Raw genomic sequence first — 24,484 nt, 5'->3', positions numbered from 1 at the left:
TTTAGGTGGGCGGGGCGGGGGGAGAGCCCAAGGAAAACCAAAATTTCCTCAGCTGGTCAAGGTTGTGAGGCTGCAGGACTGACTCCTCGGCCAGGGACGACGATGGCCCTCTCCGCCGTGCCGCGGGGGACCCTATAAGCGGGGCCAGGAGCGGGGGCCACAAGGCCGAGACCCCGCTTCCCCCACAACACCGGCCAGGCTCCAGGATAAAGGGAACCGCCACCGGACCCGGGCGGGAAGAGTCACGGCGCCTGTGCAGTGGGCCGCACCACCGCGCCTGCGCACTGGGCTGACGCGCGGTGCACGTGGGCGGGGCCCCGCCTCCAGATCCTCCTCCCGCAACCCGCGGGTGGAGGCCACGCTGAAGCCGGTGGGGCCCGCGCACTCCCCCGGGACTGGCACCTCGCTCCGTGGGTGGGGCACAGGGCCCTGCAGGGTAAGCGGCGGGTTCCGCCGGGCCCGGGATATCTATGCACGTGGGCCCCCTCGGGCACTGTGCGCTGCGCCCTGGAGAAGGGCCGGGGCGGAGCAGGGCCGGGGGCCTCCGGGGCTCAGACCCAGCGCCTGGCAACTACCCGGTCTTCAGCGGTAGCGCCTGGAGGCGGCCTCAGGGTCACTGGCAGCCAGGACTCAGCTGACCAGTGAGGGGCGTGGCCGGTGTTTTGGCACCGGGTGGGCAAGACAGTCGGAGTCTCCACCCCCAGGGAGCCTGTAGCACTGCTGTCTTCATTCATTCATCCAGGGTCTGCTGACCCGCTCCCAGCTCTGTGCTGGGCTCAGGAGATCCAATAGGGGCAGGACAGGCAGGGGAGAAAAGCCCGTTTAAACCTACCAGGAGACTTAGTATTTGTTCATGTGCTTTAATTTTGTATAGGTTTTAAGCATGTGCGGCAGTCATTTGCACGCACGGCCGTTTTTGGGTATTTTAACCTTGGGATAGAACTTGTATTTCGAGAGCCGAGCTGCCATCCCCAGCTCCTAGAAGGCTAGTCGGGGGAGGGGGATGGGGCGGGGCCCGTCCGTACATCACTGCCACAGCCTCACACCGAGATTCTCCTCTCTGACCCCGTCTCCCCCTGACAGAGGGAGGCACCCCGGCCCCAGGAGCCCGCTGAGAGCAAGGTTAGCTCAGCCAAACCTTTGTTTGCCTTTGTGCACCTACATCCTGCCCCACCCCCCAGCCTACTCCTCATTCCCTCCAGGCTTACCTTTCCTTACAGCTTTGTTCTAGACTCTCCTTTAAAGAACAAAACTCATCTAAAATGTTTTCCTTGGTGATCCTCTGGGGAGGGCCACTGTGGTGTTAGTGGTGTCACAGAAATGTGATCTGCCCCTCCTTAGCTCTGGACAAGCACCTTACCCCATGGAATGAAACTGGCTTTTAGGCTCGGGCCTCAGGGCCATGGAGGTGATTGTGGGCCAGGCTTTTCCTGGCTCTGTGCCCCCTCAGGGTTGTGTTCAGTTTGGCCTCTGTTTATGTCACCCTGAACTTGGTGTGTAACCTGAATGATTATGTGTATGTAATTTCACATGAGTGTTTTTCGGTCGTCTGAAGTAGTCTTGTATGAATAGGGAAAGTGAAGTGATGAAGCACATGTGATTTGGAGACAGAAGCCAGAAACTCCTTTGCCTTGCCGCGTGCCAGCTCTGTGATCCCAGGCAAGTCCGTTTACAGACATTCCCGGGCCTTGGTCCTGTTGTATGGACGTAAGTCATCATATGTCGTGTGGTATATAAGTGCCAGCCTGTGGGCCTCTGGTAACAGGAACTAGCATATTTAAAGGGGTATTTTTTAAATAGGTAGACAAATTTAATGAAGAGCAACCTTTGCCTCGAAATTTAATATACTACCTGTTAGTCTGATCATGTATGTTATGCTTCTTAGACTAACATAGGACGTGATAAAATTTGACTACGTAAAAGAGTTTTATAAAACGCTTTCAGAGTTGTAAGATGTTAGTATTGTTTTTGTGTCCTCACTAATCATCCTTGGAAATAGTAGCTTTAGAACTTCCCCTAGAAATACGTTTTTGTTAAATGATCATTTAGCAGTGGGAAACTTTGGGTTACTATAACCTAACCAAAGGGGACCTCTGACAGGGCCTGTTGCCGGGTGAGAGCTGACTGCCTGGGGATGGATTCCTCAAGCACCAGCCCCAAACCTGTCATCTTTCACAAGGCTCAGTTCTGTTTCTGACTGATGTCCCGCTGTCATTTCAAACTCGACGTGTAGAAAACCTGGTCACTGCTGTCTCCTGCCCCATCCCACATGGCCATCACATGGGTCCTGAAGCATCATCCATGCCTCTTGGTGAACTGCTATGTCATCAGCTCGCTTTCTTCACCAGCAAGCGATGGCTGAGCAGCTGCTGGGCTCTGGCCTTGTGTCATGGGTGGGAGACCAGAATGACTGGGCTGGTCCCTGCTTCCAGAGAGGCACCATCTCACCAGAGGGAAGGGAGACACAAATGAACAACTCCACATGCAGCTTACTCAGGGAATGAGAGTGGAGAGCACCAAGGAACACAAAGGAGGAGCCTCCGGCTGCAGGTTTCAGAGCGGCAGTGAGCATAGCATTTTGGGTAGGTTTTGCAGGGGTGTGGATAAAGGACCAAAGAAATAGGATGCTTAAAAAAAAAAACCAGAATATTTAAGGCTGTCCTAGATAAAGGCCTGTGTTCCAGACTGCTGTAGCCGCGCAAGACAGGCTAAGTCCCTGCGCTCGGGGGCTGATGGCCTTGAGGGGACACAGACCTTCAGGAACAAATCCCACAGACTCATCATCATCACAGATAATGGTGGTGCTTGGTCAGGAGGGGGCGGGGAGTCGTGGAGCACATAGTGGGTGGAGGTGGTCAGGGAAGGTGGGGATGACAGCTTGTCAGCTGAGGCTTAGGGATGAGGACCAGGTCAGCCCACCTGAGCAGAGCCAAGGGAGGTAGAGACTAAGCACAGAGGCCGATGGGGGCCAGGCCTGGGCAGGGGTATGATGCTATTCTGAGAGTGAAGTGAGGCTGAGCTGGGGCTGGGGAGGACGAGTCTTGGGGAGGGAGCTGCTGAGAGAGCCTTCCCTGAGGCCCCTTGTGCTCAGGGAGGGGTGCATTGTCTTGTCCCCCAACCCCGTCCGGGCTTGGATGGTGAGCCTCTGGGAGGGCCTCTCCCCTGGCAGGGGCACAGGGTTGGCCCAAGGTTTGGACAGTGCTCCAGGGGGCTGCAGGCATCCAGGTGTGGCTGTAGGGCTGGATTCCCCCCAAGGGCCACTGTTCCGTCTCTCCTACCCCCAGACAGCCTGGGGTTGGCGTGAGGCCACCACAGGCTGCCCCTACGCTTCTAGGCCCGGCCCCCGCTCCCCCTCCCCTGTGAGGGCCTTTTCGCTGTCCTCCAGCCCTCCTTCCCCGCCACCATCCCTGTGTCCTGAGCAAGGCCCACACACCCCCAGGGCTCTGGTCTACAGACACTCGCCCTGCTTCCCACCCAGCACGTGCCTGTCTCCCTCCCCCTGGGACGGTCCACTCCACCTCCCACACTGTGGACAGATGGTGGACGTCCCCAAGGGTAGGGGGAGCCCCGAGAACCAGGCGCCTCGCTTCTCGTCCTCTGAAGTCTTGGGTTCCCGTCCAGTGCCTCTGCTGAGCAAGTGCCTCCATTTTGGGGTGCATTGAACCAAAAATAAGGGTGCTGAATTGATTTATTTTGCTCTGGGCTTTGAAAGCACACGGGCATTATTTCCTTCTCGGCAGGAACATGTATATGAATGACAAGAGGTATCTGTTGTGAAACTCCCAGGAGAATGAGCCGTTTCTCTGATCTGTCTGTGGCTCTGCAGTCCCCAAGGGACAGGATCTTAAACCTTTAAATATAAGTTACCAACATGGGAGAAAAAGGGAGAGTGGAGAGAATGGACTGCATATACATCTCGGTTACCTTGAAAGGTCTGGGGACACCATGCCCACGTGGCTTTTAAAATAGCAGCGAGTTTAGAGCCGTTTGCCTGGACCAGCACCTAGAGGGGATGCTCGGGCTGTGGGGCTGTGGCCCAGGTCAGCACCTGCAGGACCGACAGCCTTGGACGGGTTGTCTAGTCTCTACGAACCTCAGTTCCTCTTCTGCAAAATGGGGATTCCACCTTCCAGAAGCATTCTGAGGATCAAATGAAACATCTGACTCCACAGGAAAAATGCAGACCTGTGGACAAAGTTCTGGTTGAAGGAACTTTTCGTCCCTGGGCGCAGGGATGTCTGACTTGCCCTAGAACCTCGCAGCCTAACGGGTTTTTCCTGCCTCTCCTCCCATTCCACCAGCCTCTGTGGCACGGTCCTCAGCAGACAAGGAAATGAGAAAAGTACCAAACAGTGGGAACCTGAGGGTGACGAAGGTGGCGTACCCGCTGGGGCTTTTCGTGTGCCTGTTCATCTGCGTCGCCTACATCAAGTGGCACTGGGCCTCCGCCCCCCAGGCCTTCCTCGGCATCCCCGAGGTGGCCACGGGGGCCCGGAGGGGCCAGCAGTCCCGCAGTCGCCCGGGGACAGCTGCCCGCGGGCCTGAGGTCTTCTACGGCATCATGTTCGACGCGGGGAGCACTGGCACCCGAGTGCACGTCTTCCAGTTCAGCCAGCAGCCCGGAGGTACCGGCTAGGAAGCCCTGGCCGCGCTCCCCTGTCCTCCGTCACACAGCAAAGCATGGGCCCTCAGGGTGGGCTGGATCCCCGGCCTGGGACTCCCCGGGGAGCCTGTCGCCAGTGCCATTGCCCAGGAGTCCCAGATGTCCTCATTCGCACTGGCATCTGGTGACCACCTAAGGGCAGCTGAGATCCCAGAAGGCATTGGGGTGGCCTGTCCCCTCCCAGTGTCCCAGGCCGGTTGGGTGGCTAGGACCATGACTTAGGCCAGGGGTGAGTTTAAGGAAGGAAGTAGCCCCAGGTTCAGACCACTGGGAGCGGGGAGTCCAGGAAAGTCAGGTACATGATCAGAGACCCGGAGTCCAGGCCAACACAGAACTGCCCAGTGGGGCCAGGCAACAAGGGTGACAGATGGCAGTGGCCTCAGTGAGAGTAAAGCTGGGACCAGAGCCTGTGGGCCTGGCTTCCCAGGGGGCTGCTGAGGAGGAGTGAGGGTGGAGTTTGGGCATCTTCACCAGCGGGCTTCTCCCCTGGGGAGACCCCCAGCGCCGCCCAGTCCCCCCTCCACCCCTTGTGGGTCGGTGTTCACAGCTGGGGTCCCTCCCCTCTGCTTCGGCGCTGACCCTTCTGGGCGTTTAACTGAGCTGGTGTTCCGGATGCCTTTAGTAGGTCTCTTCAAACCTCTCATGGCACGTTTATCTACTTTTCATCTGCTTTATTTTTAAACTTGTTATAATAGTTAAATATTTATATGCTGGACTTAACCTACCTCCAAAATTGGTTTTGAAGCTAAGTTTAAGGCAACGTGTTGGCATGTAATCCTTCAGTAGCCATGAACCGGCGTGTTTTCTTTGGAGAGACCTCCTTACAGCAAGTTTGTTGCTGATTTTTCCTCCTTGGTCTATGTGTCTGCATTCGGACAGCACCCCTTGGCCTCGGTGTGCCTGGGAATACTCTCCCTTGCTGTAAGCACATGAGTCCAGACCCCTAATAATCTAAAACACTCAATTTTTAAAAAGAAGGCTGAAATATTCTTTTTTAAAAAAAGAATAGAATGTATAGAATAGAATGTATTAGAATGTATAACGCGTCCTATCTAGAATTAAGAAAATGATTTTCACATTTGCAGTTTGGAATCATTTGCCCCGCTCCTCTGTTGGGTTTTTTTCTGTTTGTTTTTTTTGTTTGTTTGTTTCTTTGGCCACGCTGCTGCGTGCAGGGTCTTAATTCCCAACCAGGAATCAAATCACGCCCGCTTCAGTGGAAGAACAGAGTCCTAACCGTGGGACCACCAGGGAATTCCCTGCTTCTCTATCTGTTGAATCAGCAAGAATTAACTATGTTAAAATTTAACATTTTAAATGGGTAGTTTTTGGTATTTAAATTATACCTCAATAAAGTTGATTTTTTTTTTTAAATAGGAAAAGTTCTGGCCAAAATATTAAGTAGAATATTCATTGTGTAGCCAAACTAAAGAGGCAGAGTTTAGATGAGAAACAATGAAGGTCTGTTTTCAGAAGTCTGCCTGGAAAGTGTGGTTCCTCATAGTTGTATAGATTCATGTATTTGTGTTTGTATTCACACTTGTACCTGTTCTAAAACATGATTTTCTTTTAGAAACTCCCACCTTGACCCATGAAACCTTCAAAGCACTGAAGCCAGGCCTTTCTGCTTATGCTGATGACGTTGATAAGGTAACAGTGCTCTCTCGCCTCTCTTTGCTCATCAAATTTGCCTTCTGTCGATTTGTTAAAGTGACTCTCTTTCTCTCAGATGCAGAGCTGTCCTCCCAGAGCAGCGTCTCTGCTGTGCCGACCTGGGACATTTCACTGCATAGGACAGTCTATGGAGGACACTGGCACCCGTGGGAGGTCCCACCACCACCCCACATACTACACGCCACACCACACACACTGCACATGTATACACATACACACCACACGTGTATACACAGCCACGCCACATACACACCACACCACACATGCACAGCACACACATGCATATACACCACACACACACACCACATATATCCCCCAGCTGGCCCGCATGCCGCCCAGAAGTTACGGTGTGATTTAAAAGCACAAACGCTACAAACTTAGAAAAAGCATTATTTGAAAGTTTAACTTTTTTTTGTTTCGGTTTCTCTGAAGATGACAAATGTTTACTAAAAAAATTAAAGTCAAAAAAAATGTATTATGCAAAATCCACAGAACCAAATAAGTGTAAAAGAAGTTTAGCTGAACCGTCAAATGGTGACGTTGGTAAGTTGGTGGCGTTTACGCTTCTGAGCTGCACGAACACAGGGCACCTGTGTTCCAGGGGGCTCCTGAGAGCAGCCCCTCATGCAGCTGTCGGTTCCTTTGGCCCCGGCACGTCTTAATTAATTATTTATTTAATTTTGGCTGTGTTGGGTCTTCGTTTCTGCGTGAGGGCTTTCGCTAGTTGTGGCAAGTGGGGGCCACTCTTCATCACGGTGCGCGGGCCTCTCACTATTGTGGCCTGTCTTGTTGCGGAGCACAGGCTCCAGATGCGCAGGCTCAGTAGTTGTGGCTCACGGGCCTAGTTGCTCTGCGGCCTGTGGGATACTCCCCGACCAGGGCTCGAACCCGTGTTCCCTGCATTAGCAGGCAGATTCTCAACCACTGCACCACCAGGGAAGCCCCCCCCCCGGCACGTCTTAAATCAGAAGCTGACGCAGCATTCTTGCCACAGATGCATCCTGATCCCAGACAGTGAGGTCGTGGCCTTGCTTTCCTGTAACTTGGTTAAGAAACAAATTGAAAACAAATCGAAATGAGTGACTCTAGAGGTTAAACCTGATTAAATGATATGTCTTGGAATAAACTCATGGGGCTTTTTATTTATTTTTATAAATTTATTTATCTATCTATCTTTATTTTTGGCTGCATTGGGTATTCATTGATGCACGTACGCTTTCTCTAGTTGCAGAGAGAGGGGGCTACTCTTCGTTGCGGTGTGTGGCCTTCTCGTTGTGGTGACTTCTCGTTGCAGAGCACAGGCTCTAGGCACACGGGCTTCAGTAGTTGTGACGCGTGGGCTCAGTAGTTGTGGCGCGCGGGCTGTAGAACACAGGCTCAGTAGTCGTGGCTCCGCGGCATGTGGGATCCTCCCGGATCAGGGCTTGAACCCGTGGCCCCTGCCTTGGCAGGCGGATTCCCAACCCCTGCGCCCCCAGGGAAGCCCCTCATGGGGCTTTTTAAGTCTTACTCGTTCAGGCAGGCAGCACACATTCAGGTGGGATGACTGGTACAGCTTCCCAGCGGACAGCGAACTCCTCCCACTTCCTCCAGGAGGACAGTGTCCCTGGTTTCTCACTGTCCTTCTGTGTTCTCGTCCCCTCTATTTACACACACAGTGGAGCACGTTCACGCTGTATGCGCTTTGCTCCCGGGGCTGAGCAGCGTGCCTTGGAGACAGTGCCCCGTCAGGAAGTAGAGTGCTCTGTCCTGCCGTGCGTGTGCACGTTGCACTTGGAGAGCCAGCCCCTCCGGAGGGCCTGCAGGTGACCCCCGCCACCCTTCGCTCCTCACGGTTTGGGAAAGGCTGCTCTGTGTCATCTCATGTGCACTTCGTTCCCCTCACATGCCAGGGCGTCGCCTGGGTGAACTCTTGGGGGGTTTCTGAGTGAGAGGCACACGTGTCCCCCACAGGCATTTCTAAACACCCCCCCCAGCATCGTACCCTCCACAGGCCTGGCGAGGCTTCACGGCAGTCGTCCCCCGCCCTGCCCAGCCCGCCCCCCACAGGCCCTGGTCCAGCATGGAGAGCTCAGCATTCCGGCAGGTGAAGTGATTCCTCGGTGTAGCTCTTCATGGGTTTTAGTGCCGTGAGGGACCCCAGAATTCACTCATGGTGTCCAGGGGCATCGCAGCTCGTCTGAGGCTGCTCGGGGCTGGTGGCAGGGCTGGCGGGGTTCCGGCTGCCAGGCGCGTAGAACCCTGGCCCGCTCCGCTGCCGAGGGTCCGCCCCACGCTCCTGCCTGCACCACTTGAGTCGCTGTTTCTGCTGATTTGGAAAATTAGAAAAAATACATTTATAAATTAATAAAACTGAAAGGGTGGGGAGCACCTGTGACCCCTGCACGCTGAGTGCAAACCCTGCTCTACCCACCATGTTCACAGAGCACCCCGGGAATTCAGGAGTTACTGGACATTGCTAAACAGGACATACCCTTTGAATTCTGGAAGGCCACCCCCTTGGTCCTCAAGGCCACAGCTGGTTTACGTCTGTTACCAGGAGAAAAGGCTCAGAAGTTACTGCGAAAGGTGAGCTCATCCAGTTACCCCGGGGCGGGTGACTTGAGATAACTGAAAACATGGAACATCAGCCCGCGTCCAAGCAGGCAGACAGGCCACGGAGAAGCTCCCCAAGGAGGGAAGCATGTCGAAATGTTAGCAGTGTCGCCTTCGGTGGAGGGGTTGTGGATGAATGATGCTTTCTTTCTCAGGATGTTTAAAGCTATTCATGTTTTCTAGAATGAATCTGTTTTATAAAAAGAACAAGTTGGTGTTAAAAATATATTGTGTTTTTGAAGGGCTTCCTTCCATCCAAGAACTTGCCGAGAGTCTAAGGCTGTGGGACCTGAATTCTTGACATTTCGGCTCAAGCCAGCCGTCCCCGTGGGAAGTGCAGGCTCCGCTCTTGGTCTGATGTTCAGATGTGACTGCTGAGGAGGCCCCTTTTTGCCTGCGCAAGCCCTGCACCTCCCTGCAGGCGGCTCTGGAGCCTGTCTTTGACATGTGCTTGCAGGGTTCTTACCATCAGGAATCAGGGAAAGTGTTCTCAGCAAAGTAGTCCTCCTCCGCACTGTTTCTGAACCTGTTAGCTGCTAAATGACAGACTGTTGCAGGTTTGTCAAGGTCCCTTATAAAAACTACTGAATACCTTCACATGCTCAAGTTGGATTGTGGGACACAAGTGCAGACGTACTGAAGTTTCTATGTATCAATAATTGCTATAAAAAAAAATGGAGAAGGAAATAAAGCCGAACACAGTTGCTCACCGCTTTCGCTTCCCCTGTGCCAGGTCCTCTCCCAGGAACGTGCCCACCAGGCCACGTGGCAGCCCAGGGCTGGGATCCGCCTTGTGGGGCTTCCCACCCCTCGTGTCCTGTCCTAAAGCAGGGCAGTGATTGGGACTGTGAGTTTAGATTCTAAACGATAAAGGCTTGTCTCTCTTTACATTTAGGTGAAAGAAGTGTTTGAGGCGTCGCCGTTCCTCGTAGGGGCCGACTGTGTCTCCATCATGAACGGGACGGACGAAGGTAGTCGCCGGAAGCGCCATGTGCCATGAGGCTGCCCCTCAAGGCGGGCTGCGTGCGGGGCTGCTGTCAGCAGTGCGCTGGGAGCCTTCCCTGCTTGGAGGCACAGACATCAAAGTGCCGGTCCCACCCCAGTCCGCAGTCTGACCGTCTCAGAGCACTGTATTCTTGGGGCCAGTGATAGAGACATTCTCCTCATGACTGGCTCCAAGCCTGGCATATATCGCGTTTCTGAAAACAAGTCATCTTTTCGGATTTATTTTTAACTTAATTAATTAATTAATTTGGCTGTGTTGGGTCTTCTTTGCTGCGCGTGGGCTTTCTCTCGTTGCGGTGAGTGGGGGCTACTCTTCGTTGCAGTGCGCGGGCTTCCCACTGCAGTGGCTTCTCTTGTGGAGCATGGGCTCTAGGCGCACAGGCTTCAGTAGTTGTGGTGTGCAGGCTCAGTAGTAGTGGCTCACGGGCTCTAGAGTGCAGGCTCAGTAGTTGTGGCGCACGGGCTTAGTTAATCCACGGCATGTGGGATCTTCCCGGACCAGGGCTCGAACCTGTGTCCCCTGCATTGGCAGGTGGATTCTCAACCACTGCGCCACCAGGGAAATCCCATCTTTTCTGTTTTAAGAGCATTTAGAGAGAATCCCCAGTTGCTGATGCGTTAGAACGTTGCTGTTGCATTAATTCTAAGGGAGAGTCACTTCATAAGGTTCCTTACCAGCTCCTGATTTTAAAAATGACCTTAAGAGCTTGTTTGGGCGGAGGGAAAGGGAACATTTGTTTCTCATCCCACCTCTTCCAGAAAGAGGCAGTTGATAAAGAGTGTGACCAAGAGTTGTGACAATTTGGCTGAGCACGCTGATTTTTAGTGTGGTGTCTTCTAGTGCCGTCTGCCAGAAGCAGCTGGATGGTTCTGTGAGTGATGCCCGTTTCTGTAGTTGATCTGGAGGATGAGAGTAGTGAGGAAGTGGCCTCCCTGTGCTCCTGAAATCGGAAAGCTGTCGTGAGTCCCCATTGCTGTTTACAGCATCTCAGGTGATTCAGATGCTGTTTGTCACCCTCTCTTGCAGGTGTTTCCGCGTGGATCACCGTGAACTTCCTAACAGGTGGGTTCCCTTCATCATAAAGCCAGCAGTTCACAGACACAGGTCTTTAGAGCAGCGGCCTCATTTCCACTCTAAAATAACCCCTTCGGGTTGCTGACCCGAAGCAGGGTGTCGGGATGGGTGGGGCGGGCACTGAGCTTGATGCTGGAGATGCAGGGGGTCCTTCTCCAAAGGCTCAGCTCTGCCTCTGCTCCCACGGCGGCGTCCCCTGGCCACCGTCCTCATTCCTGAGAGAAGCCCTGAGTCACATTAGTCAATATTGGATATGACGCGAATGCTGATCACCTTATAATTGAAGTCCTGCTGTAGGTAGAACAGGGAACAGGTGGCAAGGAGTCATTTTTCTTAGATTACTCTCAGGGTGTGGATTTTTGTCCCTTTGTTGTAATTATGGACAAGACCAGTGTGTCTGACGGATGAGAAAGAAGGAAGTTTCCTGTAGGAGTTGCCGCCCCGGGGATGGGGAGCCATGTCAGATGACAGATCAGGAGCCCAGGCCCCAGGAGCACAGGTTGTCCTTCATTCAGATGAAAGCCACCACCGGGGCAGCTGTCCTTCATGCCCCCCAAATGCTCATGGACATTTTCAAGTGGCCACAGCTTCTCTCTGTCTTGTTCTCTTTCCACGGAAGGGCCTGGCTTGTATCCTCCCCTTTTCTGCTGTTCTGTTTACTAACGGGCATTGCTGTGTGGATTTTACTCTCGGTGCTGCAGGCAGCCTGAAGACCCCCGGGAGGAGCAACGTGGGCATGCTGGACCTGGGTGGAGGGTCCACCCAGATCACCTTCCTCCCGAGATTCGAGGTAACCTGCCGCCGCCCCAAAGGCCACCTGCACCGTGGGGGGAGCCTCAGCCCCGGGGGAGGTCTGTGCACTCAGCTTCTCTCCTGAGGGTCAGATCACCCGCGGTAAATGCTTCTTAGTTTGATTTTAACTCTGCCTGGAAAAAAGAAAATAGGAATCTGGTCTTCAGCGGGGTGATAAACTAGATACTACCTGGAGACCTTGGGGCAGAGGGTGTGGGGTGGGTTCTTCCCCAACCCCCGCAAGGGCTTCCAGGGACGAGCCAGAGTCTGACTCAGATGGGACAGAGCCTCAGGCCTTTTCAGGACGGATGTTCCAAGGCAGGGGTCCCCAACCCCCAGGCTGCGGAGTGGTAGGACCGGGCTTCACAGCAGGAGGTGAACGGCGGGCAGCAAGCGAAGCTTCATCTGCCGCCCCCCATCGCTCACATTACTGCCTGAACCATCTCCCTGTCCGTGGGAAACTTGTCTTCCACGAAACCAGTCCCTGGTGCCAACAAGGCTGGGGACCGCTGTTCCAAGCAACACGAAAACATTTCCAGTTGAGACTGCGTGCTGTTTTTAAAAAGTACTTTCCTCATCTGCCACTTTTTAAATTATTACTGCCACTTTTTAAATTATTACTATTATTTTTAGTTTTAATGGAAGAGCCTTGGGACTTCCCTGGCGGTCCAGTGGTTAAAACTCTGCACTTCCAGTGCAAGGGGCATGGATTCAATGCCTGGTTGGGGAACTAAGATCCCGCATGCCGCGTGGCATGGCCAAAAAAATAAATATATAAATATAAAACTTAGCATTAATGGAATAGCCTTAAATTTACGCATAACTCTTCTGGTTGGGCCATATTTCCCAGAATGGGTAAATGTTACTCATAGGGAGGAGAGACACGGGACTCCCCTGGCAGTCCAGTGGTTAAGACCCAATGCTTCTACTGGAAGGGGTGTGGGTTCAGTCCCTGGTCGGGGAACTAGGATCCCACAGGCCTCTTGGTGCAGCCAAAAAAAAAAAAAAAGAGAGAGAAAAGACAAAGTGTTTCACTGCTTGCTCCAAGCTGTTTCACAGCATGTGATTTGATGAAAGGCTAATTTAATTGAATACATCTGTGAATATCCCTGTTCTTTCAAATGAATTGAGGGAGTGGGGGACAATTTTTTATAAAGGCCAGCAGGAAAGGTGCTTTAACCCTTGTGTTCTTCCCCAGGACACCCTTCAGACCTCCCCACCCGGCTTCCTCACGTCCCTCCAGATGTTTAATAGGACCTACAGGCTCTACTCCTACAGGTTTGTTTTCAGGACTGAGCGTGGAGAGGTCCACTGTCCAGGCATGTGGCTCAGATTAGCACTGCAGGCCTCCCCCAGCGTCCGCCTCCTGCCTGGGGAGCGACCAGGGTGCTGGGCCATAGACTTGGTCCCAAAATCCCTGCTGTGGACCCCCCTGCAGCCTCTCCCTCCCTCCCTCCCTCCCTCCCTCCCTCCCTCCCTCCCTCCTTCTTTCTTCCTCTTCTTCCTCCTCCTCTTCCTTTTTTAATTCACCTGTAGTAAGATTACATTTCTTCTTTTGTACTTATTCTCTTCTGCCTTGGAAGAGGTTTTTGGGAAAGTGGGGAAGGGTCCACAGATGGTGCAGGAAGTTTCTGGGCCGTCTTTTTTGCCACGTGGCGCCTTTAATAGGTTCTTTCCGTGAGGCCCGTCCACACCATAAAGCTGGGGACCTGTGTGTCGCCCTTGCCGGTGTCCACAGCTCCTGGACGAGCTCCCACCAAGTAAGAGCCTTCCCTGTCGAGCTGAGGAGCTGGATGCCCTGAACCCCACTGAGGGAGCTCCTGGAAGAAGCAGGAAGCTGCTGCCTTGCCCCTGGTTTCCTCCTTCCCCCCACATTTTGGATCCAGGCTGGTGAACGTGCTGCAGGCGGAGTTGAGGGAGGCCTCCGCTCACCTGGGTTCTCTCTCCGCAGCTACCTGGGGCTCGGCTTGATGTCGGCGCGGCTGGCGGTTCTAGGCGGCGAGGAGGGAAAGCCTGGTGAGTGGGGTGCAGTGTTCAGAGCCCTCCCGGCCAGCAGGACTCAGGAGCCCCAGAGGGCACCCCCCCCAGACCTTGTTGGTGGGCCCCTGAAGACCTTCTCAGTTACTTTTAAAGAAAGATGCTAGTGAAGCGGTTTCTGAATCACCGAGTTGCAGGGGGTTCTTAGGAACCCAAGGAACTGGGTGTGATCGGAGTTGGCTTGTTTGTGAGGATTTATCACTGGGCGCACAGTGGGGGGGCTCCGAGGGGGGCTTCAGGGGAGGTTCTGGCTCCTGAGAATGTCCCCTGTGTTCTTCTGCTCTCGAGGGGACTTGGAACGGGCTCTGCCTTCCTCCAGACGTGGCATTTGGGGACGAAGCCTGTGTTTGTTCCCAGGCCCTCTGCACCATCCTGCCCTGACGTGCTTGGCCTGGGACAAGCCAGGTGTTGCTGGCAGGCGCTCGAGCCCCTGGGACGTTCAGGGGACCACATGCCCGAGGCGAGCGGGGGCCCTGCTCTGAGGCCGCCTCGGCCTGTCCCCTCGAAGACCTCGGTCAGACGTGCGCAAGCCCAAGCATGTTCTCGGCCACGCACACCCCCGGCCCAGCACTTCCGCTGCCTCTTCCAGGGCCTGGCTGTTCTGACAGAGCGGGACTGTTCCACTGGAATTGTTTTCCACACACATCCTGCTGTTTAACCTCATAACAGTGGCCCCTTTTTTGCAAACCAGAAACGCGTCCATGTCTCAGAAACACCCACGACCACACTCTGGGCCAGAAAACACTTGCTAGCCAGTGGAGGATGGCAGGCACCTACCTGCCCGTCTGTGCCGGCCTCAGGGTCCTGTCCCTCCTGCACCCCGACCCGGCAGAGCGGCGGGGAGCTGTGTGTCTTCATGTGGGGCTGTGACAGCCGCCAGAAGGGGTGCAGACCCCTCGCTGCCCCAGGGAGGCGTCTCCCACCGTGTGAGCCGTTGTCACTCAGCAGACCACCCACTGCCCTGAGTAGTTGCAAACAGCAGTCATCTTATCTCAGGATTGCACAGGCATCCACTCGGCGGTCCCTTTGCTGGGGTCCCCGGGGTCCTGTGAGGTGGCATTTTGGGCATGTGTCTGGCCTCTACCCCGAAGAGCAGCCTGCAGTTCTCCCTGGCTGCCCAGAGGAAGGAAAGCCTCCTGAAGTCCCACGGCCTTGTGTCCTGCACGTTCCGCTGGTGCAGGTGGGCCCAGGCCAGAATCAGGCGGGCACAGGGACCCACTCTGCAGGACGCCAGGAGGCGTGTCCCCAAGGACTGGCGTCCTGGGGCCCTGGAGGCTGCCCCACGGGGAGCCACTGGGGTTGTCATGAGCTTTGCCTGGAACCCCGAAGCCCCTCTGTGGCCGTGAGCTGGGAGTGGCTCTGCTGGGCCTTCCGCCTCCCGAAGCTGACTCGGGACGCTTCCGCAAGTCCATCCCGCGGCAAAAAGGAAGCGTGTTCCCTTGACCCTCCGAGGCCCTCGGTGCTGACCTGAGACACTCAGTGCTGTCGGCCTCCCCTCAGCGGGCCCCGTCTCAGCTCCAGGCCTGCCCTCACCCCACCACGGTCAGTGCTCTTTATCCGCCTCTGTCTCTTTCCGTTTCAGCTGAGGATGGAGCAGAGTTGGTCAGCCCTTGTTTGTCTCCCGGTTTCAGAGGAGAGTGGGAGCACGCTGAAGTAACGTACAGGGTGTCAGGACAGGAGGCAGGTACGGCACGTTTCTCCTCCGTGGGTGGCTCGTGAGGGTCGACGGCAGCCCCTTCCCTCCGGACACCTCAGAGAAGCAGGGGGACCATCCAGCCTCCGTCTCAGACAAGTGTGTACTTGCCCATAAGCCGGATATGGTTCTGGAACCCCCGGCTCCTGCGGGGTCCCTGCACAGGGCTCCCTTGTCTGCTGCTCTTCCAGGGACCCGATTTCCCAGCAAGCCTCCGGTGAGGGAGGATCTGGACGTCCCTCGGCTTCGAGCAGACAGCCAGGCGTGGCTGTGGGCCTGGCAGCTCTGTGGGAAATGGCTTCTCCTCCCACACCCGCCGCCTGTGCTCCAGCGAGGGCAGGAGAGGCCGCAGAGCCCCAGGCCTGTCTCACCCACAGGGTCCCGTGGCTCTGTGCTCTGAGTTTCTTCTAAAAGAGATGCTGAAACGTTGTGTCCAAGCTGGGCACGTGGGCGTGAGGTTTGCCTCTGGTGACAGGGCTGTTGCTACTCACAGCACTTCTGACGCCAAACGTGTGGGGGTTTTCCCACAGCGGCCAGTTCTCTGGCAGCAGCAGGGTGTCCTGCGATTCACTTCATTCCGACTCTGACTTCCAGAGTCAGTGCAGCCCCCATCAGATGAGGCCCTCCCCGACCTTTGCAAGTGCTGGGCCTCCCATTCTTCTGACCGACCGGCGACAAATCAGGGGTTCCCACGGCCTCCTCCTCAAATTTGATAATTTGCTGGAAGCACTCACAGAGCTCAGGGAACATGTTCCTATCACTGGTTTCTTATCAAGGATACAGCTGAGCAACAGTGAAACGGGAGAGAGGCACAGGGCAGGCATGTCAGGAGGGCGCCCGGAGCCCCCCTCTCCCCGGGAGCCCCCCTCTTCCTGGGAGCCCCCCTTCCCGGGAGCAACCCCCTCTCCCTGGGAGCACCCTACCCCCGGGAGCATCTTCTCCCTGGGAGCAGCACCTCCATGTGTCTCCAACCCGGAAGCTCTCTGAGCCCCATTGTGTAGGGTTTATACAAGGCTCATGGCAGAGGGACTGATTAACTCAGTGGCTGCTGGTGACTGACTTAATCCCCAGCCCCCTGCCCACTCCCTTAGGGGTGGGGCTGAAAGTTTCAGCCCTCTAATCACCAGCTCCGATCCTGAAGCCATCAGGACCCACCCCGAGTCACCTCATTAGCACAACCCAGGTGGATTGAAAGGGGCTTATTATGAATCACAGAACGCCTCTCTCACTCTCACCACTCAGGGTCTTACAAGGCTTTGCAATCTCTGTGCCAGGAACCCAGGGTGGAGAACAAATGCATGTTCCTTACTATCCAGTGATAAACGGAAGGGGGCTGTGGGTACCAGGGGGGATCGCGGTCTAAAGACAACCAGGGAAGGCCTTATGGGGTGATACCTGAGACAAGACATGAAGAAATGGGAAGTGAGCGCCAAGCCGAGGGAGCAGCACATGCAAAGGACCAGAGGCGGCTGCTATGTTTAAGGAACATGGAAGAGGTGGTGTGACGGGTCAGACGAGGGAGAGTGCAGGGAGATGAGGTCCCAAGTGCAAGGGTGCAGCTCCCAGGGCCCTGGGAGAGCTAAATGGAGCTGCCGTCAGACGTGGAGCAGGGCTGGGGCAAGCTCAGACCTGGGTCCAGGTGTGGGCTGTGGGCATCCATGTCCACTGACTCAGTCTTGTGTTGTCGCTCTCCTTCTGAGCAAGGAGTCAGTGAGCAGCCCTGTGAGCTTGGCACGCTGCCTGTAGGCCCCAGCTTCCTCATCTGTGACAGGAGGGAGGTGCAGGCCCCACCCAGGCGGCTGGTGAGATGGGGTGGGACAGTGCACACTCGAGCTCAGCACAGGGCTGGCAGGGTGAGCGTGGGGTGGACCCACTGGGCTGCGTCACGGCAGCTGGAGGCGCGTGATCTTCAGGGTCAGCCCACACTCTCGGGCCACCTTTCGTGCTCACGGTTTCTCCCCTTGAGCTGGCCGCAGCACGTGGCCCCTGAAAAGTTGCTGGTGAGCACCCCCAGGTCACAGTCACCCTGGGCTATGTGGTCAGGCGCCCAGAGCCCACTGACCGCTGAGTCTGCTCTCCCTTCGCTCCAGCGGGGAGCCTCTACCAGCTGTGCGCCCGCCGAGTGTCCGAGATCCTCCGAAACAAAGTGCACAGGACGGAGGAAGTGAAGGACGTGGATTTTTATGCCTTTTCCTACTATTATGACCTTGCCGCAAATGTGGGCCTCATAGGTAAGGGTGGGGATCGGTTGGGCTGTGCAGGGACTTGGGTGTGGGTCCCCGGGTGGAGGGCCCGTCAGTCACATCAGGGTGATAGAAATAGAGGGAGGGCGGGGGACGTGTCACTGAGTAGAGAGTAATAGGCCCCCTTTTTATAAATAAGTCAGTTCTTTGAGCCACTCAGTGCAGGAAGGCTTCCTCGCTGTTGGTTTATTCTCCTTTCACCTGTGTGATTCTCAAATCGTCAGCCGCTGGCACCCAGGCCAGCAGGAGGGCTCAGCCCACCCCTCAGATTGCCCTCAGGAGCCTGGGGGTATCACCCTGACCCCTCCCCAGCCCGCGGTGCCATCAGGACAGAAGACGGTATCGTGAGTCTGGGACCGGTGCTGGTCAGACCAACTGGAAACCCTCGAGAGGGTTGTGAGGTCACTTCAGTGGGTCATGACCGGACATGTGTTTTGATGAAATAGATTGAGGATATTAGAACGTGTTGCCCGTGGCAAGGGTGAGAACGTTAATGTCCACAGAAAGCCGCCCTGGAGAGACCGAAGCCGTCAGGTTCCGGCTCGCTGGGCCCCACTGGGCTACACTCTCGGGCCCAGTGTGGATGGCAGCCAGCCGGTCCAGGCGGAAGGTGACCTCTCACCCCTCACCTAGGCCCAGGCCCTTCACTCTGGGGCACCCCAGCAGCTGCCCCTCGGCCGCCTGGTCTGCAGGTTCCCTGTAGCTGGAGCCAGGGCACCCTCGTCTGCACGCCGATGCCCAGACGTGCGGCCACCTGCATCTGACCCCCCACCCCCAGGGTACCCCAGGCGCGGACCTGGGGGCCTCAGTGCCGTCTAGGCTCCACGGCGCTGGTGCAGACTGGGTGCCCCATTTCCTCCACAGATGCAGAGAAGGGAGGCAGCCTTGTGGTCGGAGACTTTGAGACTGCGGCCAAGTACGGTGAGTGGCCTGGAGGCAGGACGCTGGCCCAGGCATGAGGCAGGCGCTGGCCCCAGAGCTCCTGGTCGGCCCCTGACTGTCGACCGGACGAGCCTTCGGGGGTGTGAGAGTGTGTAGGGGCCGCTGAGCTAGCTCAGACCGCAGGCCCACCGCGCCCTGTGTGGCCTGGGCAGTGGAGGCAGGCGTTTCTAGTCCCAGTGTTGTGAGGAACAGACTCCCTTGATTTCACTTTTTCTGACTCTTTCTCTGTGACTCAGGTGACCTCAACTCCCCAGAGTGTCCCAGAAGATTCACAATTGCCAGGGACCCCTGCACTGCAGCGTCCAGTGTGGGGGACGGAGAGCTGTCCCCCGGGGTGTGCCCGGTGGCTGCCACTCCCCCCACTCCTCCATGGCCGGGTGTACGGGCTGCTTGTAGATTCTGCTCTTTGGTTGCCTTTCCCAGTTGCGGGTCAAAGGGGTTAAACGCTGTATGTTTCTCCATAGAAAGACCTTCTCTCCCTCCCGTCAGAAAAGGCTTTTTAAAAATCGTTCTCATCACCTCTGGGTTTGTCTCCCAGACACCAGCCAGAAAAGGTTCCGAGCAGAGGCTGTGGGTTGGTTTGTCCGTCCCCGTCGTGAACAGGGGTGGGGTGTTCTGTGCCAGCCTGGTGGGTGCTTCCAGTCCCCAGAAGCCCCAGGTCCACGCCTAGGAGAGGTGTCGGGGGTCACGGTGCAGAGATGGGGCCTGGAGGCAGGCAGTGGGCACTGAGTTGGCCTCAAGTCCCTGCCTGTGCTGTGCTCTGACCAGCAGTGAGGCCCCGGGTGGCACAGGGCCTGGCGGCGGGGGTGGTGGTGGTGGGGGTGGGTGCCCCAGGGGGGTGGAGTCTGGCTGCTCGCACTGCCCCCCCTCCACGTTCCCCCACCCAGGAGCCCTTTTCCCCTCAGTGTGCCGGACGGCGGAGACCCAGCCGCCGCGCAGCCCCTTCCTGTGCCTGGATCTCACCTACGTCAGCTCGCTGCTTCACGGACTCGGCTTCCCGGGGGACAAAGTGCTGAAGGTGGGGACTCCCCCAGTGTCCCCAGCCCCCACCCATCGCAAGCACATGCCCGCCTTTCACACGCACGTGCTCCCTTCCACCCCCCCACCCCTTGTCTTTTCAAGTTGACCCGGAAGATTGACAACGTGGAGACCAGCTGGGCTCTGGGGGCCACTTTTCATTACATCGACTCCCTGAGCCGACAGAAGAGCCCCACCTTGTAGCAGCCCAGCTGCCAGCCATCCCCGTAGAAGCACTGTCTCTGCGAGAACAGGCCCCTTTGGGACCCCCAGTGTGTGGGGAGGGGGTCATGGCACAGGCTGAGACCCTCCTCCCCGTGACCTCACAGACCGGCCCCTGGACGTGCTGGAACACGGCCCAGGACTTGTTTCCCGGTGGCCAGTGACCAGACAGGGTAAGGGGCACAGGCTGAGGCCAGGGTGGCTCAGCCGCTGTCCCCACTGTCCCATCGCAGGGCTGGGGCGGCTGTGACACACGTCCGGTGACGGGAGTCTTGTTTTGTCCCGCTGCCCCCAGCGGGAGCCCCCTGGGCTGGTGGGCCAGGCATCTCCTCTGTGGGTATAGACTGTGACGTCATCCAGAAGCTGCTTCCTTGGGTCCTCGGGTGGCTCAGGGTTAGCTGGCGGGTTGGCGCTGAGACTGGAAAGAGGGGCTGGAGGAAATGCCTCTTTGTGGCCCGTGTGCCCTGGCTTCTCGAAGCGGTCTAAACGTGAGCGTGAGCTGCTGTGAGATATCTGTGTCTGTGAGTGAGTGATGTCTGTGTGGTGCTGCGTGCCCGTGTAGCAGCTGTGTTCTGAGCCCAGTGGATGTATCGCTGCCCTGAGCCATTTGCAGCCAAGCGGTGTCAGTCGGGCTGGAGCCCCAGACGCGCCCTCTCACGGCCCGTCCCCGCAGGCTCGCAGGATGCTGGCTGAGCTGTGCACAGGAGGCTGTGTGTCCCAGGCTCGCAGCCGTTCCTGTGGCATGTGCACTCTTCACGGAATAAGCTGAACCTCACGTGTTCCACTTGAAATAAAGGGTTTTCCAGGGTTTCTGCTCCTCTGATTCCTCTCGGTGAGCGCCAGCCGTGTCCCTCCACCCCGGGTGTCAGGCACCTGTGGTCCCTGTTCACCAAAGTATAAACAAAAACCTGCCCAAGTGGGTGACATGTGATGGCAGGATTAAATCCTGTCGGCACATCTTGGGGAGACGACAGCAGACGGACACACAGAAGCCCCCGTCGGGCCCTCCTGGCGTCCCCTGTCCGGGACTGGCCCTGTGGCGGCCCAGGCTGTTCTGGGGTCTGGCAGGGCAGAGCCCCCTTGACTGTGACTCGCGGCACTGCCGGGTGAGGATCCGGGCTCATCACCTCCGGCGGCCGTGGGGTCTGGAGCGAGCGCCGAGCTCCAGGTTGCAGTGTGTTCAGCAAGGATCTGGCTTTAATCCAGGACAGTCGGAAGTGGGTCACGGGCCAGACAAAGACTGGACAGACCCCTCCCAGGGCTGCAGCGGGTCCAGAGTGACGTGACTGCTGAATAAGCCCACGTGTTAGGCCTGTGGACACGGATCCCTGACCTTGGAGTGGGCAGGCCCAGGAGAGGGATGCAAGTGTACAACCTGAGAAGCGCTAAGCCTGCAGGACAGCCACATGGGGAGTCCCCACCCCCTCCTGGGTGTCCTGACCCAGTCTGGGTTGGGGCGTTGCCACAATCACAACCCTAGAGGGCTGGAGGGAGGCCACCAGGATGCAAGCACTGGAAACTGGAGCCAGCTGTCCTCTGCCCGGTGGTTTGCCTGAAGTGTCAATACTGGGGTGGGGGGCAGAGGTCTGCATGCGACACAGCAGGAAAGGACAGAGCAGGAAGATGCTTAGTCACGTCAGCACTAAAGCTCCAGGCTCGACTTGACAAGGACATGAAAACCAGCTCCCCTCCACCCAGCACCCCCGCCTTGGTGGGCCTCCCAGCCCCTTCCTTCCATGATACCTTACAGTTTAGATACTTAATGGACTCCAGAGGCAAGGAATCAAAAAATGCATGAAGGCAGAAGTGAACATTGATTTGGTCTGTTTATAGGTTGGTGATCTCACACCTGAAAAAACAGACAACTGGACTTTTCCCAAGAGATTCCCAAGTAAGTCATGGAATGTTTCTGAGCTGAGCAGAATGTGCAAGTCATTGACTGAGTGTCTTTGTGATAATGAAGTAGGCTCTTGTTTTTTAAAAACAGCTACAAGTGCACACCCCAACGCGTGAGTGATGTGTATGCACAAGCAAGAGGCTCCCACCCACATGCCCTGCCCGTGTTTCCCGCACCCCACCTTCCCGCCCTCACTCAGAACAGCTGCCCTGTCTGGATGACAACCCCACGGTGTCCAGCTGTTTGCGCTCCCACCCCCGTGTGCGTGAGCTGGCCTGACATCGCGGACCCAGCTTAAGCTGAATGATGGTGGAGAGGCTTGGATCAACATAAGTTAGAAAATAATGGAATTAAACTGATTTTTACTCCCTATATGAAATGTCCCCTCTCGATACTCAGAATAGTTCAACCTACTTCCCCTTTGTCTTCACGGGGTTAAGTATCTTGAGAAAATAGAAAATGTGCCGGGAGCTCTGTGTCTTAGGTGACTCACTGAGGCGTCCCACTGGGAGACCCAGCCTGGACTTCTGGGGTCCAGTTCTGAGGGGGTGTTGTGTGGAGTTGGGGGTCTATCTTCCCTGCCCTCCTGGAGGAGATGGACGAGTCTTAAGGGTGATATAAATGGAGTGGTTGAAGGGGCAGCCTTGCTGATCTAGGGAACTGCTCGAGGTGACAAGCACCTGTGAAGATCAGGCCCTGGTGGGAGCAAAGTCCTTTAAGAAGCAACACTTTTCCAGAAGACAGAGTTGTGAGACCCCTGGAGGAGCTTCGAGAAGGACTTCACTTGAAATACCCCCAAGGGTTTGCCTGCTGCCGTTATGCCACCTCATGCAGAACGGGAACAGCTTCCCTAGGCAAGACATCATGTCTTGAACTGTTCTTTTCTTAACTGAGGTACAATTGACATATACCATTGTATCAGTTTAGGTGTACAACATAATGATTCCACATTTGTATGTGTTGTGAGGTGATCACTGGTAAGTCTAGTTAACATCTGTCACCGTACATAGCTACAGAATGTTTTTTCTTGTGATATCTACTCTCTTAGCAACTTTCAAATGTACAGTACAATATTATTAACTATGGCCACCATGCTGTACGTTACGTACCCAGGGCTTTTATTTTATAACTGGAAGTCTGTACCTTTTGATCTATTTCACCCACCCACCCCCACGCCTTACCTCTGGAAACCACCAGTCTGATCTCTGTTTCTATGACTTCCGTTTTCTAGATTCTACATGTGTGATCATATAGTATTTGTCTTTCTCCGTCTGACTTATTTCACTTAGCATACTGCCCTCTAGGTCTATCCATGTTGTTGCAAATGGCAAGATTTCATTCTTTTTTTATGGCTGAATAATATTTCACATTTTTTCATCCATTCATCCAGCAGTGGACACTGAGGTTGCTTCCATCTCTTGGCTACTGTAAATAATGCTGCTATGGACATTGGGGTGCATGTATCTTTTCTAATTAGTGATTCCATTTCCTTTGGCTATATTCCCAGAAGTAGGATTGCTAGATCATACGGTAGTTCTATTTTCTATTTTTTAAGGAACCTCCAGATCATTTTCCACAGTGGCTGCTGCAATTTATATTCCCACCAACAGTGCACAAAGGTTCCCTTTTCTCCACCTCCTTGCCAACACTTCTCTCTTGTCTTCTTGATAGTAGCCATTCTGACAAGCGTGAGATATCTCATTGTGGTTTTGATTTGCATTTCCCCGATGATGCGTGTGCTGAGTGTCTTTTCGTGTACCTGTTGGCCATCTGTATGTCTTCTTTGGGAAAATGTCTTTTCAGATCCTCTGCCCATTTTTAAACAGATTGTTTTGTTTTTTGCTATTGAGTTGTATGAGTTTGTTATGTAATTTGGATATTAGCCCCTTTTCAGAGATATGATTTGTAAATATTTCCTCCCCTTCAGTAGGCTGCCTCTTTGTTTTGTTGACGGTTTGCTTTGCTCTGCAGGGCAGGAACATCTTAAATTGTGGCTGCTTTGCCAGATTTCCCTACAACTCCACTGGCAGCTCTGGTGCCTGCTTCCCAAGCCCTCATCAACACAGCCATGGCCAAGCTGTTTGCTCTGCCATTCTGTCAGGTAAACAATGAGAACTGATAGTTTTACTAGGCACTGATCTAATTCATCTTGTGTGCGTGTGTCTGCGTATTTCCTTTTCTGTGAAACATCTGTACGTGTCCATTGCCAATTATTCTGTAAGAGTAGGGTCACTTTCTTACTGATTTTAAGAGATTTTTATATATTAAGGAAATTAGCTATCGTGGTAGAATGTGTTGCAGATTTTTCCCCATTTTATTATTACTTTTTGACTTTACAATATTTTTTCAATACACAATTTTACTATGTTAATGTATTTAAATATACCTAATTGTTGGTTTGGGGGTTTTTTTGGCCGTGCTGTGAGGCTTGTGGGATCTTAGTTCCCCAACCAGGGCTTCAACCCAGGCCCCGGCAGTGAAAGCACCAAGTCCTAACCATTGGACCACCAGAGAATTTCCTAAATGTATCTAATTTATTACAGTTTGATACAATTTATCTTACTTGATGAATTCTGGGGTTTGTGTCATAATTAGAAAGGCTTCCCCAATGAGACAGTTTTAAAAGTTA

At 55.0% G+C, this 24,484-nt stretch overlaps 1 protein-coding gene across 11 annotated transcripts; it reads left to right on the top strand.

The window, feature by feature from the left end:
- The first annotated feature begins 301 nt into the window (after window positions 1-301).
- On the top strand, window positions 302-23,975 carry ENTPD6 (ectonucleoside triphosphate diphosphohydrolase 6). 11 transcript variants are annotated; one of them, XR_004345907.1, is made up of 17 exons: window positions 302-436; window positions 1,573-1,659; window positions 4,302-4,625; window positions 6,237-6,313; window positions 8,762-8,905; window positions 9,828-9,903; window positions 10,965-11,000; window positions 11,714-11,802; window positions 13,003-13,082; window positions 13,756-13,820; window positions 15,424-15,525; window positions 17,625-17,765; window positions 18,642-18,698; window positions 18,956-19,293; window positions 19,625-19,737; window positions 21,792-21,849; window positions 23,827-23,899. XR_004345907.1 is itself a non-coding variant. In XM_032606243.1 (17 exons), the coding sequence occupies exons 4-16, from the start codon at window positions 4,334-4,336 to the stop codon at window positions 19,733-19,735; spliced, it is 1,608 nt and encodes a 535-aa protein (XP_032462134.1). In that variant the 5' UTR covers window positions 326-436; window positions 1,084-1,122; window positions 1,573-1,659; window positions 4,302-4,333; the 3' UTR covers window positions 19,736-19,737; window positions 19,842-20,956. The 11 variants fall into 11 exon arrangements, 10 of the variants coding, with proteins under 10 accessions (XP_032462135.1, XP_032462139.1, XP_032462137.1 ...); XM_032606243.1 differs by lacking the exons at window positions 21,792-21,849; window positions 23,827-23,899 and adding exons at window positions 1,084-1,122; window positions 19,842-20,956 and having other exon boundaries at window positions 326-436; XM_032606244.1 differs by lacking the exon at window positions 18,956-19,293 and having other exon boundaries at window positions 23,827-23,975.
- The last annotated feature ends 509 nt before the right edge of the window (window positions 23,976-24,484 follow it).

This window comes from Phocoena sinus, chromosome 15 (genome assembly GCF_008692025.1).
Source record: "Phocoena sinus isolate mPhoSin1 chromosome 15, mPhoSin1.pri, whole genome shotgun sequence".
Lineage (NCBI taxonomy): Eukaryota > Metazoa > Chordata > Mammalia > Artiodactyla > Phocoenidae > Phocoena > Phocoena sinus.
Note: the sequence above shows the minus strand (reverse complement) of the source record. Positions and strands in the feature narration are given on the sequence as shown.

What these genes read in the sequence shown, in the direction of transcription:
- ENTPD6 (XM_032606240.1), top strand. Translation starts at nt 4,334, where the DNA reads ATGAGAAAAGTACCAAACAGTGGGAACCTGAGGGTGACGAAGGTGGCG. An exon ending in CTCAGAAGTTACTGCGAAAG is followed by an intron (nt 8,906 to 9,827) that starts GTGAGCTCATCC and finishes CTTTACATTTAG; the next exon opens with GTGAAAGAAGTGTTTGAGGC. An exon ending in CGGCGAGGAGGGAAAGCCTG is followed by an intron (nt 13,821 to 15,423) that starts GTGAGTGGGGTG and finishes TTTCCGTTTCAG; the next exon opens with CTGAGGATGGAGCAGAGTTG.